At 41.3% G+C, this 18772-nt stretch overlaps 3 protein-coding genes across 4 annotated transcripts; 2 read left to right on the forward strand and 1 right to left on the reverse strand.

Moving 5' to 3' along the window:
• Nucleotides 1-319: 319 nt before the first annotated feature.
• cts12 (cathepsin 12) lies at nucleotides 320-5318 on the reverse strand. Its single transcript, XM_055922665.1, has 10 exons — nucleotides 5099-5318; nucleotides 3655-3756; nucleotides 2749-2885; nucleotides 2391-2542; nucleotides 2063-2185; nucleotides 1629-1793; nucleotides 1312-1533; nucleotides 1027-1195; nucleotides 752-857; nucleotides 320-618 (listed from the first exon to the last, which is right to left on the reverse strand). The coding sequence occupies exons 3-10, from the start codon at nucleotides 2777-2779 to the stop codon at nucleotides 519-521; spliced, it is 1068 nt and encodes a 355-aa protein (XP_055778640.1). The 5' UTR covers nucleotides 2780-2885; nucleotides 3655-3756; nucleotides 5099-5318; the 3' UTR covers nucleotides 320-518.
• On the forward strand, nucleotides 4598-9617 carry LOC129855237 (ankyrin repeat domain-containing protein 29-like). 2 transcript variants are annotated; one of them, XM_055922666.1, is made up of 10 exons: nucleotides 4598-4782; nucleotides 6284-6394; nucleotides 6906-7004; nucleotides 7264-7362; nucleotides 7527-7625; nucleotides 8099-8197; nucleotides 8340-8438; nucleotides 8621-8716; nucleotides 8889-8987; nucleotides 9102-9617. In XM_055922666.1, the coding sequence occupies exons 1-10, from the start codon at nucleotides 4771-4773 to the stop codon at nucleotides 9183-9185; spliced, it is 897 nt and encodes a 298-aa protein (XP_055778641.1). In that variant the 5' UTR covers nucleotides 4598-4770; the 3' UTR covers nucleotides 9186-9617. The 2 variants fall into 2 exon arrangements, with proteins under 2 accessions (XP_055778641.1, XP_055778642.1); XM_055922667.1 differs by lacking the exon at nucleotides 6284-6394.
• Nucleotides 9618-10297: 680 nt separating this feature from the next.
• Nucleotides 10298-17765, forward strand: LOC129855235 (vacuolar protein sorting-associated protein 4B-like). Its single transcript, XM_055922664.1, has 11 exons — nucleotides 10298-10522; nucleotides 10903-11014; nucleotides 11367-11517; nucleotides 11684-11745; nucleotides 12941-13060; nucleotides 13195-13351; nucleotides 13509-13657; nucleotides 13901-13982; nucleotides 14182-14401; nucleotides 14591-14731; nucleotides 14827-17765. Exons 1-11 carry the CDS (start codon nucleotides 10502-10504, stop codon nucleotides 14926-14928), a joined length of 1317 nt encoding a protein of 438 aa, XP_055778639.1. The 5' UTR covers nucleotides 10298-10501; the 3' UTR covers nucleotides 14929-17765.
• The last annotated feature ends 1007 nt before the right edge of the window (nucleotides 17766-18772 follow it).

Genomic DNA, 18772 nt, shown 5'->3' on the forward strand with positions numbered 1-18772 from the left:
GCTTACACACTGATTATGTTCCCACGCCTACGTTGCCTCCTGCAGACTGTTTGACATTCTGGCAGATTGAAAGGGCTTTCTCAAGATGCCTCGCTGTGCAAGGAAATACCTTCAAATTCAACACAAGCCGTCAGATACCTTGATGCCTCGCTGTGCAAGGAAATATCTTCAAATTCAACACAAACCGTCAGATACCTTGATGCACAATATCTAGTGCTATATCCAGTCCTGTATTCAATCCAAAATGTTCAAATGAACATCAAATTCTAGACCAGCCTGACACAGTCGGTCGAAATCTAAAAACAATTGCAGTCAAATGTCAATTCAATTGAACTTTATTCTCTATCACAGTGCAATACAGGCATAGCATTGATCAGAGTAATACAGTATAGAATACAGAATACTTGGTACCATCACCCCCACAAATAAACCAAATCAATACTTTTTATTAACCTCTGACAACCTATCCAACACCAAGATGATATGTTCTGTCTCTGACACTTTATCACTTATGTGGTTCATAAAATAGGATACAGAGCGTAACTTGCGATGCCACAAGTGTTACTGCCATTCCGGATCATTCGCATGTAGCCACCCTCTCCCCATGCAGTACCCCAGCTGGGAAGAAAAGGAAAACATCCATACATTTATGTACAACAAATGTCTTACATATATGTATATGAAAAAGTAACCAATTTATTATATTTTGTTAGAATGTAAACCGTGTTACTCCCACCAGTGATTCACCCACCTGTTTTTGATTATCCAATAGTCTTGCCCCCCTTCAGAGCCATAGCCAACCAGCAGCACCGCATGACTGAGGTTGTTGGGGTTACAGCTTGGCTCCTCATATATTCCTGTTAGACCAATAATAGCCCTGGTTACAATGAGGCAAACTCAGACAGGGCAAATGCATTTTTAAAAATTGAATAAAAAACCTTTATCAAAGTTAATATGTACAGTCATGGGAAACAAAACACTACATTTAGCTGTCCACCACCGTCAAAGAATTCAGTGAAGACCAACCTGAACTGTAGAACATGAAGCTTGGGTTATCTGCATCCACAGCGATGGTGATTGGGCCAATGGTTGCCACAGCGTCAGCCAGGGCCTGCTCATCTCCAGAGGGTATGAACCTGTAATCAGTGATGCTGGCAACCAACTGACTGCTGTCGTAGAAACAGGGTTGGGTGTCCTAGAAATACAGAAATGTGTTTTATCCTCAGCCATTGTACTTCTTAAATCATGTTGCTATTAACATTATGTAACATTGGTGTACATGGTCAGGAATGTCCCCAGTCAGACACTTACCACTGATGTGTAGGGGTAGGTGTCTGTGGACTGAAGCCCATTCTGAACCACATAATTATAGGCATTAGCCATCCAGGCCCCACTGCAGCCATATGTGCCGTAGGGCTTGGAGCAGTCCACAAGGTTCTGCTCACTCAAGGAGACCAGTTGACCTGTCCTCTTGAACATTTGTCCCTCGATGGCCCCCGTAGTGCTAAAGGCCCAGCAGGAGCCACAATAGCCCTGTGAGGAGAAATCAATAGACAGCATGGATTTAAAATCACTTCCTAGTTTGCACTGAAATTCTACTTACAGAATTTTCTAAAGCAAAGCCTCACCTGGTCTTTGACCTCAGTGACATAGCCCATGGCTCTGTAGTCAACGGTAACAGACCCTAACTTCTGAGCACTGGCACGGAGCTTTCGAGCTGATGCATTCTTCCCTCTTTTCTTTATTTTGCTATTTATCATGGCACCTTGCAAACGCTTGTATTCGTGCCTTGTCTACGCATTGAAGAGAGAGAAATCCAAAGTGATTTAGTATGAAATGTATGAAGGAATCAATGATTAATGGGAAAATACTGTTTCAATACACTGCAATAAGAACAATCTCTCATAATGTATACAAATGGACAGAAATGAGAACTTAAATGGGAATGTTGCAGCTCTCAGTGAAAATTGCTCAAAGTGGACCATTATAAGTAACTCATAGAAGTACCTTGGACTATAACATCCTGTACTAAAGAGAAGTGAAGATGATGATGGTCACTTACCAGGTCCCCATATTTATTCATGGCCATGGTGAACATCTTTGTCCCTCTGAGAAAACTGTTATTATTCTCATCAATCACTCTCATGTTGTCCTCCCATATGGCCTTCCTCTCAATGTCATCCCGCTTCAGGAAAGAACAGAATGAACAAACAAATAAAGTAGTTGATTATTGTTAAGGTGTGTGTCTGGGAGGGAGGGAATGACTTCTTAAATATTTACAATGTGTCTTCATGTAGGCCAATATGCAGATTACTAGCCTACAGTAACTATTTTGATGTGTTTTTTATACAGTCTGTGTGTATGAGTATGTGTATAAAATAACATCTAACCTTCTCGTCGTAGGATACACCGTTGCTCCTCTTCCATGTTTGCCACTCTGATGGCTCTTGCACCTCCTCGTCTGAGTCTGACGCCACGTGGAGAGGATCAGACAGGAGGAGAGAGAGCAGCACAGCTCTCCCCATGAGGCTGGCCCATTGGACTGGAAGGATGGATGATCAGAGTAAAGTGTTTCACCAAATGTATTGTGTTCTGTTGTAAAATACTTTGCTGCAATTTATACCATATTAGATAGAGAATTATATGGAAACACTGTAAACGCTCTGCGATTCTGAATGTTTTGTTATTAAAACAATGCAATCATGATAAGTAATTAGGCTAAATGAATGTAAATAACCTGGCACTCACCTGATGGAAAGTTGGGCTGTCTTGTCTTCATGTTCTGAGACTAACTCTACACTCTGACCATGACTGGTCATCACCCCCTCTTTTATTGCCTGTGATGGAGGGTGTCCTCCCCTTGGGCCTGTCTGAAACCCCATCACCTACTCAGAAGAGGGGGGTGGCAACAGGGGACAGAAACCCTCTTATTAGACAATGTCAGGCCACAGAGTGTAAACACAGCATGTCACTATTCAAAGAAGCCCATATCAGTTTTTTTGGCACTCATCACAAAAACAGCTTAGCAGTGCCAAGAAAATATGATAGCCTACTCTATATACAGCTCATCTCTAAAAACCTGCCAATTACAAGCTTGCAACTAAATAGTAATCAAAACAACTTCTCCTTACACAGGTTACCTGCAATTATGCACCCTGATATTTAAGTGTTACACTCAGAAAAAAAGCTTTCCAAAAGGGTTCCTTGGCTGTTCACATAGGAGAACCCTTTTCAATTCCAGGTATAACTGTTTTTGGTTCTATGTGCTACCTAAAGGTTATGGAAAATGTGCTCTTTTAGTATTTCTCCAGTAGGTATCCTGGAGGAGAACACCTCCACTTCTATGTCAAAGATAATAAAGCAAAAACACTATAGTAAATACTACAGTATACTATAGACGCAAAAACACTACTGTAAATTCTACAGTATACAACAATCTGCAAAAACACTATATTAATTACTATAGCATGTACTATAGTTTTGTTTTACTACAGTATTTATACTATAGTTAACTGTGAATACAACAGTATACTACAGTAAATACTGCAGGGAATTCTATAGTAATGTCAGCAAAAACACTACATTAAATACTATAGTATTTATACCAGTCATGTTTCTTCTCCAGTCCCAAATTTTGGCACAAACTAATAATACCTTTGAAACAGCTGCTCAACATCCAAGAATACAGGGTAGCCTGTGTCACAGCACAGACACCGTAGGGGAGAGCCAAAGGGGTAAATTGAGCCACCGTTGTTTCTAGGAAACCATACACACAATTAACAATTTGACCACATACTTAGGAAGAGGTCTTCATTTGTGAAGGAAGAAACCACATGGAAAAAGTGTTAAGCAAGTTAGGTCAAAAAACTGATTTTCACCAAAGTCAAATGAATTTGTTAGAGGTATCATTATGCTTGCATCTAAACCAAAGTAGAAAGATCATTTTAAGATTGTTCTATATGTCAGTTGGGGTCTCTATTCGCTTTAAAATGAGGTCCTAAACCTAAAGAAATATAACCACAGCTGTGTGGGCTAATACAGTGGTATAGTGGTGCCTGGAGAAATGGGTATACTCTATTTTTGCCACACAAAAAAAACATCCAAACAGCTCCACAACAATGTCTCCACATCAGGAGACATTTTTTTTGGTCTGGGAAAAATCCCCCAAAAATGTGGAGGGTGTAGTTGCCCTTTTATTCAGAACGTTACCTGGGGTAAATTGTTCTCCCCATACCCAGGGTAAGTTGTGACAACAATATATGTCGATATCTTTGTTAGAAAAAAATACTATATTTCCCTCGACAGTGACGCTGAATGTCTAAAATGCCTTTATTTACCTCACTATCCCCTAATACAGTTGTATGGCTGACTTTCTGGAGTTTAGGGGCATTAGGAGCAAGGACTGGATTATGTGTAACAAAAAAAATATATATATAAAATAACAGTCTACTTTTCCTCAGGATAAATAAACTACTACCGCCAAAATGAAACTGTAACCAAATCGAACTCGTTTCATTTGGTTGAACAAACGACTCCAATAAATCGAATCAGACATAGCTGCAGCGGTCGTGACTCGTGCGCCTGTCTGTGTGGCTGGAGCGGCACTGCAGAGGATTTGCTGCGTGTTGTTTTTTCAACAGCGCGCCGACACCCTTGGAGCAGTCAGTGTGGTAAAAACGAATTACAACCGTTATTACAGTTAAACCCATCGGGACGTAAGCAGCAACAACCCATTCGCAAGAAATATGAGTCACGAATGAGGTCCACAGGATGTCGTTCAAGGTAATCTCAACGTTCTCCTGCATATGTAGCTGAGTTGACTCAACTCCACTATATATAGATATCCATATTACAGGGATCTAAACTAGAGCTACAGCTACTACTGCATAGGCTACTGTAACCATGCTTGGAATGAAGAGAGAGTAGTCTAATATAATCTACTCACTACGAATGCTTACTTATTTTGCGTACATGGCTTCTAATCTGTGCTGTTATGAATAGGCCTACGGTGAGTTATGCGCACGTAATAAATTAATACATCGCAGGGGGTTTGCGGGCAATAATAACATCGTAATGGAAATTAGATATGCTGCTTTACCTTCGTGGTCATGGTTTTCCCGGACATATGCCGCGTTCAAAACAACTGGTAACTCGGAAATAAACAAGCTCCGACAGAGAAAAATCGATTTGAATGGTCATCCAACTCGAAATTCCAATTCGATAACTCGGCCCACTTTCTAGAGTTCAGACTTTCAGACCTGAAGATCACTGACATCATGATTTGACCTGCATTTTTCCAAGTTTCCAGTTGTTCTGACTAACATTAACAAATTGGTATTCGTAACATATCATACGTTTTGGTAATTCATAACATATTGTACGTTTTTGCAATTCATAACATATACGAATTGTAATTTATCATAAGAAATGGAAGGACATCCACAAATTAAAACATACCATACGAAACTTAGCATGTCTCTGATTTTTTTTTAAATGTAACCTTCATTTAACTGGGTTAGTCAGTTAAAAACAAATTCTTATTTACAACGACTGCCGAGAGTGGATTAACTGCCTTGTTCAGGGGCAGAATGACAGATTTATACCTTGTCAGCTCGGGGATTCAATCCAGCAACCTTTCGGGAACTGGCCCAACGTTCTAACCGCTAGGCTACTGCCGCATAGAGAATCATACAAAATGCTATGAGACCAGGTGGCAGCGACATGACAATTTAATCTTAGCTAGGCTAGGGTTTAAGTTTAAAGGGTTAATTAAGGTTAGGGGAAGGGTTAGCTAAGTAGTTGCAAAGTAGCTAAGAACGTAGTATGTAGTTGAACATTTGCTAAAATGATATGGTGATGAAATTCAAACACAACTTTTGGGTTGCTAGATGTTTGCGTTTCATCTTGTCTGTTAAATATACCCAGATTCATTTGGACCTACATAAGTGGGTGGGAGCTGGACTCTTAGAGACCACACACAACCAGACCAGAGACCATATAACCACACCATACCCAATGCAAAAGCATAATCAAAGTGTGTGCGTGTGCAAAGAACCTCAGTCCATATTGATTCTCATATTAATTGTGAACAGGAAGAGCATGACTGCAACTCATTTTAAATGGTTTTCTCTATAACCTCCATTGTCTGACCAATACCAGAAAAGAAATTGCTTGCCAAGACTTCTGGGATGATACTGTAGATAGTGTCTTTTAGTCTGGTTACAGGTCTGTTACCTGACACTTGTGTCTGTTCGATGTTGTATCATGTGTGTTTGTCCTACAGAAGGAGACGCCCCTGGCTAATGCTGTGTTTTGGGCAGCTCGGAAGGGGAACTTGGCCCTGCTTCAGTTACTGCTCAACAGTGGCCGTGTGGATGCCGACTGCAGAGACAGTGTACGGACGCTGCATGCCCTGGCGGCTCAGCTGCACGCTTTACCCATAAACCACCTGTGGTAGGAGAGAAAGAGAGAGCTACAACTCGTGTGTGTGTGTGTGTGCAGGTGTGTGGATGTGTGCAGGTGTATGTATGTCTCAATAATGTGTTGTAGGTCTGCTCATGTTCAGGTGCTTGCAGCTTCCATGTGTGTCACATCTAATTGTTTATGGTTGTGTGGTATTTGAAATGTAATGCTATGTCAAGTCTCCGCTGATAAGTTCAAGTATGTTTCAGCAACTTTCTCTAGAGGTTAGGGAATGTGAATGATTGGGTGGAGCATCAGACAAGGGGTGGTACTTTGGAGGGCTGTGTGTGCAATTATGTTGTCTGGAGGAGAATCAAAACACAAAACAAAACAAAAACATCTAGACCCCCAGGTTTCTTTCATGTGCAGTTTGAATGACATGTAGACAATGATCTGACTGAACTGAGGTGTTGATTGATTGTGATCCCTCGGTCTCTTTCCAGTTTCGCACCACAGCCCTGATGGTGGCGTCCTACAATGGCCACAGTGACTGTGCCAGTGAGCTGATCATGCAGGGAGCTGACATTAACCTGCAGAGAGAGGTAAAGTATACTCCCACTTTTGTACACCTTGGTGTCATTAGAAGAAATACCTTGGTTTTAGTGCTGCTCCTTGATAAACTGCAACCATCTGCTTTTCCGTAGTACAGCGCCTGAAATTAGCGTTGCATTATTGATGTTGCTTTGAGACCAATGTGGTCAAAGTAGAAACAATAAGCAGTAAAGATGTTTGAAGCGTTGAGAAAATGTGTATGTCCTTTTTAAGGTCTTCCTGACATTGAATGCACGTTTCCACCCTCAGACAGGCTCCACTGCCCTCTTCTTCGCTTCCCAGCAGGGACACAATGAAGTAGTAAAGCTCCTCTTTGAATTTGGTGCCTCAACTGAATTCCAGACAAAGGTATGCCGTGTCACCTACTTAGAGAGAGAGAGAACATCACAGGGAGGCAGACAAAATATGCTGACAGCAGTGATCCAGTGTTGGATGCCTGCTGTGTATAGTCATATTCCATGTGCCAGTCACTGCAGGATATGTTGCTAATCTGTGTTCTCATGGTTTGGCAGGACGGTGGCACAGCCCTCTCTGCAGCCTGTCAGTATGGCCACTCTAAGGTGGTAGACACTCTTCTGAAGAATGGAGCCAATGTTCATGACCAGCTGCATGTGAGCATCCCTAACACCTATCTCATCTCACTATGTCTGTCCTTTTCCCACACTCCTGCAGAGCCCCACAGTGTCCAATGCTATAGTCCACAACACACCAAAATCCCACTGGAAGACCCTCTCAGGTTACTGCTGAGTCAGACATGAGATGTATTTTGTTTTATGCAACACATAGAAGGGATTGGATTACTCAGTGTAACTATGTTACATGTTTGTATGAAAACAATACAGTAAGGCTTACATTAATTTTGACACAGTGGTTCTCTGCTCACTACTAGTTCTGATATTGGTGATTGACAATAGTGGTTTTTGCATCATCAAAACATCAGCCTCTTTCTCTCCTTTCTATAAGATCCATTGTACCCACAACAGTGCCATTCTATGTGTTACTATTCACGAACAAGCCATACATTGCATAACTTTGTCATGCAGTTGCTTTGCTGTTGTGACATGTTTCTAATATCATGTTTCAGGATGGTGCCACCCCACTCTTCCTTGCTTCCCAGGAGGGTCATGTGACTGTCATACGTCAACTGTTGTCATCTGGAGCCAAAGTTAACCACCCTAGGGAGGTGAGGCCACTCCCCCATACAATAATAGAGGACTTCAATAGAGGGACTGACTTCTTAATTTCTCTTCTCACCCTCTTCCTCCTTGTATTTTGTCTCCATTTTCTTTCTCTCACCCCCCTCCCTCACTATCCCTCCTCTCCAGGATGGCACAGCCCCCCTGTGGATGGCAGCCCAGATGGGACACAGTGAAGTAGTGAAGGTTTTACTTCTGCGTGGTGCAGATCGGGATGCTGACAGAAAAGTATGTTGTCCTTTAGCAACCCAGTGGTTACACAGTGGGTTGACAAAGACAAGATGATTGTCTTCCATCAATATATTCAATCAAGTAATTTATTGAAATGCATTTCTTTGTGTAAGGCATATTATATATTGAATGGGGAATTAAAATGTTAATGTCTCATGTTTCTTTTGATCTTATTGAAGGACGGGTCAACTGCATTATTCAAGGCAGCTTTCAAAGGACACAACAGTGTCATTGAGGAGCTCCTCAAGTTTTCCCCTTCAATGGGCCTTCTCAAAGTAAGATATCTAGGCAGTGATGCTTGCTCTTTGCCGTCTCCTGTCTCGCCATGACCCAGAGGAGTAGTTTTTATTCAGAAGTATATTGTGAAACATTGTATTGTAAAACATCAGTGTTTCAGTGATAAGAACCAGCCGTTAGTTAAGTGGCTTTACCATTCCATTTCTCCAGAATGGTTCCACAGTCCTCCACGCTGCTGTCATGGGTGGCAATCATAAAAGTGTAAACCTTCTGCTCGGGGCCAATGCAGACCCCACACTACCCAACAAGGTAAATCACTGCAGTGTGTACAGGGGAGAAGAAGCAAAGCAGAGGAGAAGGATGCATTTTAGGATGTCGCTCTGGTTGATAATTTTTTTATGACTGGTTTTGTTTTCTTTGCAGAACAATGAACTGCCAGCAGATCTTACAAAGAGTGATCGCATCCTGAGTGCTCTGCGACCACAAATCTTAAATGGAAGTAGTTGATGACAATCCTAGTTCCCACCTTAGACCATGGTTGTTTTATGGAGAGAAATGCACTAAGGGCTCTGAACAACAGAGAACAAACAAACAGGATTCAGTCACACTACAATACTTATATGGTGCTTGCTTTCAATTGCAGCTTCAGAAAATACAATGCTATTTGGAGTAAACGTAACTGGACATATCAATATGTAGCCTACTACCAAAATGCATCCGTTTGTGGCTAGAATTATTTTGCCATGTACATCCTTTCGTTTGAGGTGTTGTTCTAACTTTGCTGTATAGTTTTAGTTTCTAAAATATTGTATCCTGGTGCTGTGATATTTCTAAATATTTAGCATTTTTTTTATTTCTGCAATTTTAGTAAATGCAATACTGTACATTGGGTTAAATAAAAGATGAATGTGGAATAAAAAAAAAACATTTATCCTGTGACCAAGTCAATAACATGTGCTATAATAACAAGTCACTAGAGGTCAGTGTACTTGCCGTTGGCACCAATGATCTATATAAACTCTGGATATTTAGATGCTCAGTTTGGCCATTGAGGGACTTTGAAGCCACCGGTCGGCCATATTGGCACTCCAGCAGGAGCAGTCCTCCATAGCAATGAATGGAATTCTACGGGTTTTCAAGTAAATGTTTCAATGACAAAATTACATGTATTTAAGCATTTTTTGTTGTAGTGGGGACACTAACATTAGTCATCTCAGAAAATTATACAACCAATGTTTTTAGATTTTTTTAAATGTTTATGTTTAGCTCACATAATATAATTTAAAAGTATGCGTTAAGGTGTCTGTAATAGAGTAAATGTGGCAAAAACGAATGTAGACGTTAATTAATGCATTTTTATAGCTTCCCCCAAGAAATTACCACAGTGGGGAGTGCCAAGATGGAGGCACGGTGGCTTCAACACAGCGCCCTTAAATAGTCATCTAGTGTATATATAAATCACCAAGAAACTGAATCCATGCAAATGTGTCTGATGCTCTTTGTCTGTCCTTATTTATCGCATATGCAATGCACATAGATTTTAAGAATAGGCTGTGAAATTGACCGCAGTAAATTGACAACGATAGGTCAGAAAAAGCTCTCGTCTCTTTTTGTGCTGATGTCACGTGTAAACCATAGGCGGAAGTGACACTCGACATCTTGATGCGGAAGAGATTCCGAAGAATTAAAGAACTGTCACCAAAATGACAACAACACACTAACCAGAGCTATTAACGTCGTATTATAGCTATTGCACGTTGATTTACTGAGACGAGTGAAATTCTACGGTGGGTTATTTTGACCATCGTACGTAACCAGCACCCATGGCTAATAACAATTTACAGGTGAGTGAATCTCCAGCCAGAGACAAAATAAATAAGTTAGCTAACTACTGTAGCTAACACAGGATTGTATCGTTAGTCTACTGTGGGTTCAGATGGCGTTAATATACGTTTGTCTAGTTAATGTCTCTCTTGACCCAAAGTATTTAATGAATTCGCATCAACTAAGTGTGTATGATTACTGATTTTCCATTTACTAATGCCATTTTGACATACCTTTGTGACATCTTGCGGAACAAGATCATAACGTCATGCTAATGCCCTACCCTCTCTTGTTATGGTTCTTCTTTAACATAGCGCCCGCAAGATCATGACGTCATGCTAATGCTCTACCCTCTCTTGTTATGGTTCTCCTTTAACATAGCCCATGCATTGTGTTACAGAAAGCAATAGATCTTGCAAGCAAGGCTGCAGAGGAGGATAAGGCTAAAAACTACGAGGAAGCTCTCCGGTTGTACCAGCATTCCATTCAATACTTCCTTCATGTTGTTAAATGTGAGTTGTCTCTTATCTCAGTTCAACTTCCTGTTACTTCTTTTTTCAAGTTCTTAATTTGCATTTATACTGCAAACACAGAACATCTACATAGGCTACTTTGTTTTTCTGTTCCCTTTCATTTACTGATATACGTGTGACTGACATGATTATGAACTGTGCACCTTTGACCTTAGAGTTTGGAATGAACTTTGAATGACCCCATTAGGAGCTATGGATCAACATTAACAATTTCTTCAGGAAACAGCTTTAACAGTTTTGTTTCACTTTCACATTGAATGACCCACGTGTGACGATTACCCAGCCTTGGACATAATGTGATGCCAACCTGTTACATTTCCTCTTCCTGCAGATGAGGCCCAGGGAGACAAGGCCAAGCAGAGCATCAGGGCAAAGTGTGCAGAGTACCTGGACCGAGCAGAGAAGCTGAAGGAATACTTGAAGAAGAAGGATAAGGCCCCTCCAGCCAAGCCTGTCAAGGAGTCCGGCTCTGATGACAAAGGGTGAGGGAGCATAAGAAATCCTGAGATGTGTTATTATCCTCACCAATCCTTCATTCTGATCTGATTCTTGGTTCTTTTGAACTGTGCTTATACTTTTTGTGTGGCATAAAGGTGGGCCACCTTATCAGTACAGTGATCTCAAACTACTTTTCTTTTTCTTTTGCAGGAATGACAGTGATGAAGGTGAAGGTGACCCAGAGAAAAAGAAGTTTAAAAATCAACTCTCAGGTGAGTTATATCATCAGCTACTTCACTGTTCAGCATTTTTAGTGTGGCTCATACAAAGCTTTGATGCAGTCTTGTGGCACTGAATCTGTATTTGATTTGAATGATAAAAAGCGCGATTTGCCGTTAGGGGTGTGAACGTTTAAACTAAATTGGGATCTTTAACGTTTGCAAAAATCTTAAACCGAAAAAACGATGTTCACAGTACAGTTATCACAAAACTACCACTAACATGTCCCGATCATCTTCATAAATGGAAAAGTAGGAGGAGATCATCTTCATAAATGGAAAAGTAGGAGGAGAAATGCTTCTTTCAAATTATTTCCCACAGCTATAAAGGGCTCCACACATCATCATTGTTAACAGTTGGAAAAATGTCAGAGAGTGAGACAGGGAAGCGACAGCAGCGAAGTCCTTTATGGCAATACTTTAAGAAGTTAAATGAGAAGGTGGTGAATTGAGCTAGTGCAGAGGCAGAACAGGTGCAATGCTAAAACATCTGAAAGGGAGACACCGTGAGCCCCAACCCATTGCTGGCAACAGCACAGGCCCCCAACAACAGACATTAAACAGGCTCATCACACGAAAGAAGTGCGATAAGGGATGGAGTGAGAAAATCACAGCGCTGATTACAGAAATCGTTGCAGCTGATATGCAGATATTGTTAAGGGTAGAGAATGTCGGCGGCAATGTCCTAATGGCTTATCTAGAACCAGACTACAAGATTGTACAGTGAAAATCTAAAAAGAAAATTGTACAGAAATTGTACAATGATTGCTCTGGAAGTACAACGGTCAAGATCTCAAACACCATACGTGACACGCTGTCATACATCACCGCAACGAGCCATCACATTGATGAGAAGTGGGACATGAAGTCCCATGTACTAACCACTGAGGACATGGATGAGAGGCACACCACAGAGAACCTAAAGATAGCATTAACTACCTTCGTTGCTGAGTGGGTGGGGGACAGCAGTAAGGTGAGCGCCATCTGGTAGCCATGACTGTGATAGATTGACCTGCATTGCCCCCTAGTGGTCAGACGCAGGACCATGTCTGCATTGTGAATTCACATGTCTTTTTCTTCTCTCAGTTGAAGCAGAAGAAAATGGCACTTTAAACGTTAAGAACATTTTAACATTTGTTACATCCCTATTTGCCGTACTACATTTCACCGACTTCTATCTATGTTACAGGGGCCATCGTCATGGAAAAGCCAAACATCAAGTGGAATGATGTAGCTGGGCTTGAGGGTGCAAAGGAGGCCCTTAAAGAAGCTGTCATCTTGCCCATCAAATTCCCTCACCTCTTCACCGGTATGGATTATGGAATTCAAGAAACACATAACATTCTAGATATTAACAGATGTATTATGACTTGCAGCAGTGCATCTGAAGAGTACATCGTTTTCAATAAAGAATACCTAAGTATATTTGTCTTTGGTGTCCAGGAAAGCGAACTCCATGGAGAGGGATCCTGCTGTTTGGCCCTCCTGGTACAGGGAAGTCTTATCTGGCCAAGGCTGTGGCCACAGAAGCCAACAACTCTACCTTCTTCTCTATCTCCTCCTCTGACCTGGTGTCCAAGTGGCTGGGGGAGAGTGAAAAGTGAGTAATGGGGCAAGGAGGGTTGGCAGGTTGCTGTGCAATCAAATCAATATAGTATTTAAAAGGATATTGCTCATACATACCTATTTCTCTCCTTCTCCTCTATATTTTTCTCCTTTGGTCTCATATTCACTCTCCACTCTCTTTCTGTCTTCAGGTTGGTGAAGAATCTGTTCAGCCTGGCCAGGGAGAACAGGCCCTCCATCATCTTCATCGACGAGATAGACTCTCTGTGTGGCTCCAGGAGTGAGAACGAGAGTGAAGCAGCCCGCCGCATCAAAACTGAGTTCCTCGTCCAGATGCAGGGTGAGAGAGCCAGCCACTGGGCTGACAGACTGTACAGTTTACACAAAGCCTGGCCTCAGATCCTGATTACCTTGTACCTTGAGTATTGACACAACTGCTTTGGCCACTATGTCGTTTGGCACTGAACCTTTTTGTTGGTTCGGTGTCACCAGAACAACTAAACAACAATTGTTTTTGCTAGATTTTGGCTTTCCTTTTGACTGAATCAGCTGTATATTTAAACAATTATCTCTCTTCTCTGAGGTGTTGGAAATGACAATGAGGGAGTCCTGGTTCTAGGAGCCACAAACATCCCCTGGACACTGGACTCTGCTATTAGGAGAAGGTCAGTGTATATTTATCTTCTGATGATCTCAAGTCCTTTATCTTATTGTGAAGATGTATTATTCACCATTTTTGGACCAATTGACTCTTATTAAACAGATTGTTAAACATTAGAGATAAATAATGGGATGACCCTTGCTGCATCTCCATATAAACATTCCCATATCAGATATCACAACTGTCGTGTTTCTGTGGCTCAGGTTTGAGAAGCGGATCTACATCCCTCTGCCTGAGGGGCACGCCCGCTCCTTCATGTTCAAGCTGCATCTGGGCTCCACCCCCAATGAGCTCACTGAATCAGACTATGTGACCCTGGGTAAGAAGACGGAAGGCTACTCTGGAGCAGACATCAGCGTCATCGTAAGGGACGCCCTCATGCAGCCAGTCAGGAAGGTGCAGTCGGCCACTCACTTCAAACGGGTATGTGACAGTCTGACATTCAACAGGGACAGGGCTCACCTAGGTGCAGTGAATCTTAATTCATTTAATTTTCCTCATCTGATAGTTGTGAAGCAAGCATTGAGTCATATGAATACACTGTCAATGAAACATCAGCTATCACAAATCGATGTCCCATTTCTGCCCATGCGTTCTTCTTCATACACCCAGGTCCAAGGGTCATCATGGAACCATCCCAACCTCGTGGTAGACGATCTCTTGACCCCATGCTCACCAGGAGATCCAGACGCCATAGAGATGACCTGGATGGATGTTAATGGGGAGAAACTCATGGAGCCCATTGTTTGCATGGTGAGAAGAACCCCAAAAACATATATATTTTTGATTTTGAACACGAGGGAGCAAGTATGTGATGCTAACTGACCCTTGTGATGTGCTGTTCACAGGCTGATATGCTGAGGTCACTGCACAACACCAAGCCAACTGTGAACGAGCAGGACTTGGACAAACTCAAGAAGTTCACAGAGGACTTTGGTCAGGAAGGCTAATACTCAACCAAATAATGCGAACACAACTTTCCTTTCTCATATCCTTTTTCTTCACTGGTTCTCAGGCCTGCATTTGCTACTCTACTTTCTCTCCACAAGTAGCAAAGGGGCTTCATGTTTCATGTATGTTAATTTGTTGTCTTACTTTGTTAGTTGCCAATACATACCCATAATAGTGTACCCATAGTATACAACTTTTCTTTTTACAAAGATAGATTTGTTGAAGATGGTGATGGTCTCAAATAATATGGATTCATGAAAAGTATTTATAATTTATGCTTTAAAACACTAAAGTGTCTGTTTTGGCCTTGATGGCATCAAACAAGCAATGCATGCAATTGTGCATTACAATAACTCCTCCAAAAGTCCTTTACTGCTTGAAGTGCATCTATGGTTTGACAAGATGGATGAGGATTGCCTGTTTTGTTGTACTGTAATGTGTTTGGACATTGTTTACCGATGTTTCTTTCTTTGTATTCATTTTTCTTACCAAGAAGGGCTACGCCTGTAATTTTGACTCTGCGTTGATGGAGCAGCACTCATTGAAGAGGACCATATCATGATTAACTACCAGCAAATTTAATGATTACAATTTTCTTTCATCAGTTTATGTTGAGTATTTTCATATTGTTTTTCTGTATGCTGTTTTTGAAAGAAGATGTTAGTTTGAGTGCCTTGCTGGTCAAAAGAAAGTAAAAGTACTTTGGAATGGGTTGGTGGGGGTATGTTATAATGTAATAAAACCCAATGATTATTGATCTTCAAGGGAAATCAGTAATTGAGTGAGCAATAATCCTTGGTAAAGTGTTTTTGACCCCTTAAATTGTACTTCCCACATCTTTGCAGACTTCAAATGTTTTGTACAAGTTGTGCCTTGACGAAGAATCAATGTGCAGTGCATTCGGACAGTATTCAGACCCCTTGATTTTGTTAGCCTTATTCTAAAAAAAAAATTTTTTTTTTATTCTCTCAATCTACACACAAAGTGAAAACTGGTTTTTAGACATTTTTGCAAATGTATTACAAATAAAAAACAGATACCTTATTTACATAAGTATTCAGACCCTTTGCTATTAGAAATTGACCTCAGGTGCATCCTGATTCCATTAATCATCCTTGAGATGTTTTTACAACTTGATTGGAGTCTACCTGTGGTAAAGTCAATTGATTGGACATGATTTTGAAAGGCACATTTTGAAAAGGCACCTGTCTTTATAAGGTCCCACAGTTGACAGTGCAGAGCACTGCAGAGCAAAAACCAAGCCATGAGGTCGAAGGAATAGTCCATAGAGCTCCGAGACAAGATTGTGTCGAGGCACACATCTGGGAAAGGGTACCAAAAAATGTCTGCTGCATTGAAGGTCCCTAAAAACACAGTGGCCTGCATCATTCTTAAATAGAAGAAGTTTGGAACCACCAAGACTCTTTCTAGAGCTGGCCGCCCAGCCAAACTGAGCAATCGGGGGAGAAGGGTCTTGGTCAGGGAGGTGACCAACTACACAAAAGTCACTCTGACAGAGCTCCAGAGTTCCTCTGTGGAGATGGGAGAACGTTACAGAAGGACAACCATTTCTGCAGCACTCCACCAATCAGGTCTTTATGGTAGAGTGACTAGATGGAGGCCACTCCTCAGTAAAAGCCACGACAGCCTGCTTGGATTTTGCCAAATGGCACCTAAAAACTCTCAGACCAATAAAAACAAGATTCTTTGGCCTGATGAAAACAAAATGTAACACTTTGGCCTGAATGCCAAGCGTCACGTCTGGAGGAAACCTGGCACCATCCCTACGGTGAAGCATGGTGGTGGCAGCATCATGCTGTGGGGAAGTTTTTCAGCGGCAGGGACTGGGAGACTAGTCAGGATCGAGGGAAAGATGAACGGAGCAAAGTACAGATTAAAACCTTCATGAAAACCTGTTCCAGAGTGCTTTGGACCTCAGACTGGGGCAAAGATTCACCTTCCAACAGGACAACGACCCTAAGGACACAGCCAAGACAACGCAGCAGTGGCTTCGGGACAAGTCTCTGAATGTCCTTCAGTGGCCCAGCCAGAGCCCAGACTTGAACCCAATCGAACATCCCTGGAGAGACCTGAAAATAGCTGTGCCGCGACGCTCAACATCCAACCTGATAGAACTTGAGAGGATCTGCAGAGAAGAATGAGAGAAACTCTCCAAATACAGGTGTGCCAAGCTTGTAGCGTCGTACCCAAGAAGACTTGAGGCTGTAATCGCTGCCAAAGGTGCTTCAACAAAGTACTGAGTAAAGGATCTGAATACTTATGTAAATGTGATATTTTCGTTTTATATTTTTAATACATTTGCAAATATTTCTTAAAACCTGTTTTTGCTTTGTCATTTTGGGGTATTGTGTGTAGATTGAAAAAGTCAAGGGGTCTGAATACTTTCCGAATGCACTGTATATCCTCTCTCACTTTCCACTATAGCCAATGAAACTTCAGATACCCTATTAAAAAAAGACTCATATTCAGATAGTTCCTTACTTGGTAATGATTATATACAGCTGTGTTTCTATAACTTCTGACTTTTCTTTTATAGAAAAAAAAGTATAAACCTCAATGTACAGTAGTCTTTTATTTTCTCATTTGAGCAGTGAGGTGAATAGCATTGAACAATGCTAAGAAGGGAGGAGTTTGTCTTCATAAAAGAAGAAGAACGATCATTATGTATTCTTTTGGCAATACTGTTAACATGTATGACTGTGGGGTTTCTTATAATTATGTATTCAGGATTATTTTCTGGGATTTTCCAGAGGTATCCAGTTTGTTGTGTTCTGATCTTGAACATATATGTACATAAAACTATTACTTACTGAAATGACTGATGTTTGGTTTTACTTGAATTATCTTTGGATGTATGTATATTTCTATATATACACTACCGGTCGAAAGTTTTAGAACATCTACTCATTCAAGGGTTTTTCTTTATTTGACTATTTTCTACATTGTAGAATAATAGTGAAGACATCAACACTGTGAAATAACACACATGGAATCATGTAGTAACCAAAAAAGTGATAAAACAAATCAAAATATGTTTTAGATTCTTCAAAGTAATCACCTTTTGCTTTGATGACAGCTTTGCACACTCTTGGCATTCTCTCAACTAACTTCATGAGGAATGCTTTTCCAACAGTCTTTAAGGAGTACCCACATATGCTGAGCACTTGTTGGCTGCTTTTCCTTCACAATGCGGTCCAACTCATCCCAAATCATCTCAATTGGGTTGAGGTCAGGTGATTGTGTACGCCAGGTCATCTGATGCAGCACTCCATCCCTCCTTGGTCAGAGAGCCCTTACACAGCCTGGAGTTGTGTTTTGGGTCATTGTCCTGTTGAAAAACAAATGGTAGTCCCACTTAGCGCAAACCAGATAGGATAGTCTATCGCTGCAGAATTCTGTGGTAGCCATGCTGATTAAGTGTGCCTTGAATTCTAAATAAATCACATTGTCACCAGTAAAGCACCCCCACACATCACACCTCCTCCATGCTTCACAGTGGGAACCACACATGCGGAGATCATTCGTTCACTTACTGTGTTTCACAAAGACACGGTGGTTGGAACCAAAAATCTCAAATTTGGACTTATCAGACCAAAGGACAGATTTCCACTGGTCAAATGTCCATTGCTCGTGTTTCTTGGCCCAAGCAAATCTCTTCTTATTTGTGTACTTTAGCATTGGTTTCTTTGCAGCAATTCGACCATGAAGGCCTGATTCACGCAGTCTCGTCTGAACAGTTGATGTTGAGATGTGTCTGTTACTTGACCTCTGTGAAGCATTTATTTTGGCTACAATCTGAGGTGCAGTTAACTCTAATGAACT

Source organism: Salvelinus fontinalis, chromosome 5 (genome assembly GCF_029448725.1).
Source record: "Salvelinus fontinalis isolate EN_2023a chromosome 5, ASM2944872v1, whole genome shotgun sequence".
Lineage (NCBI taxonomy): Eukaryota > Metazoa > Chordata > Actinopteri > Salmoniformes > Salmonidae > Salvelinus > Salvelinus fontinalis.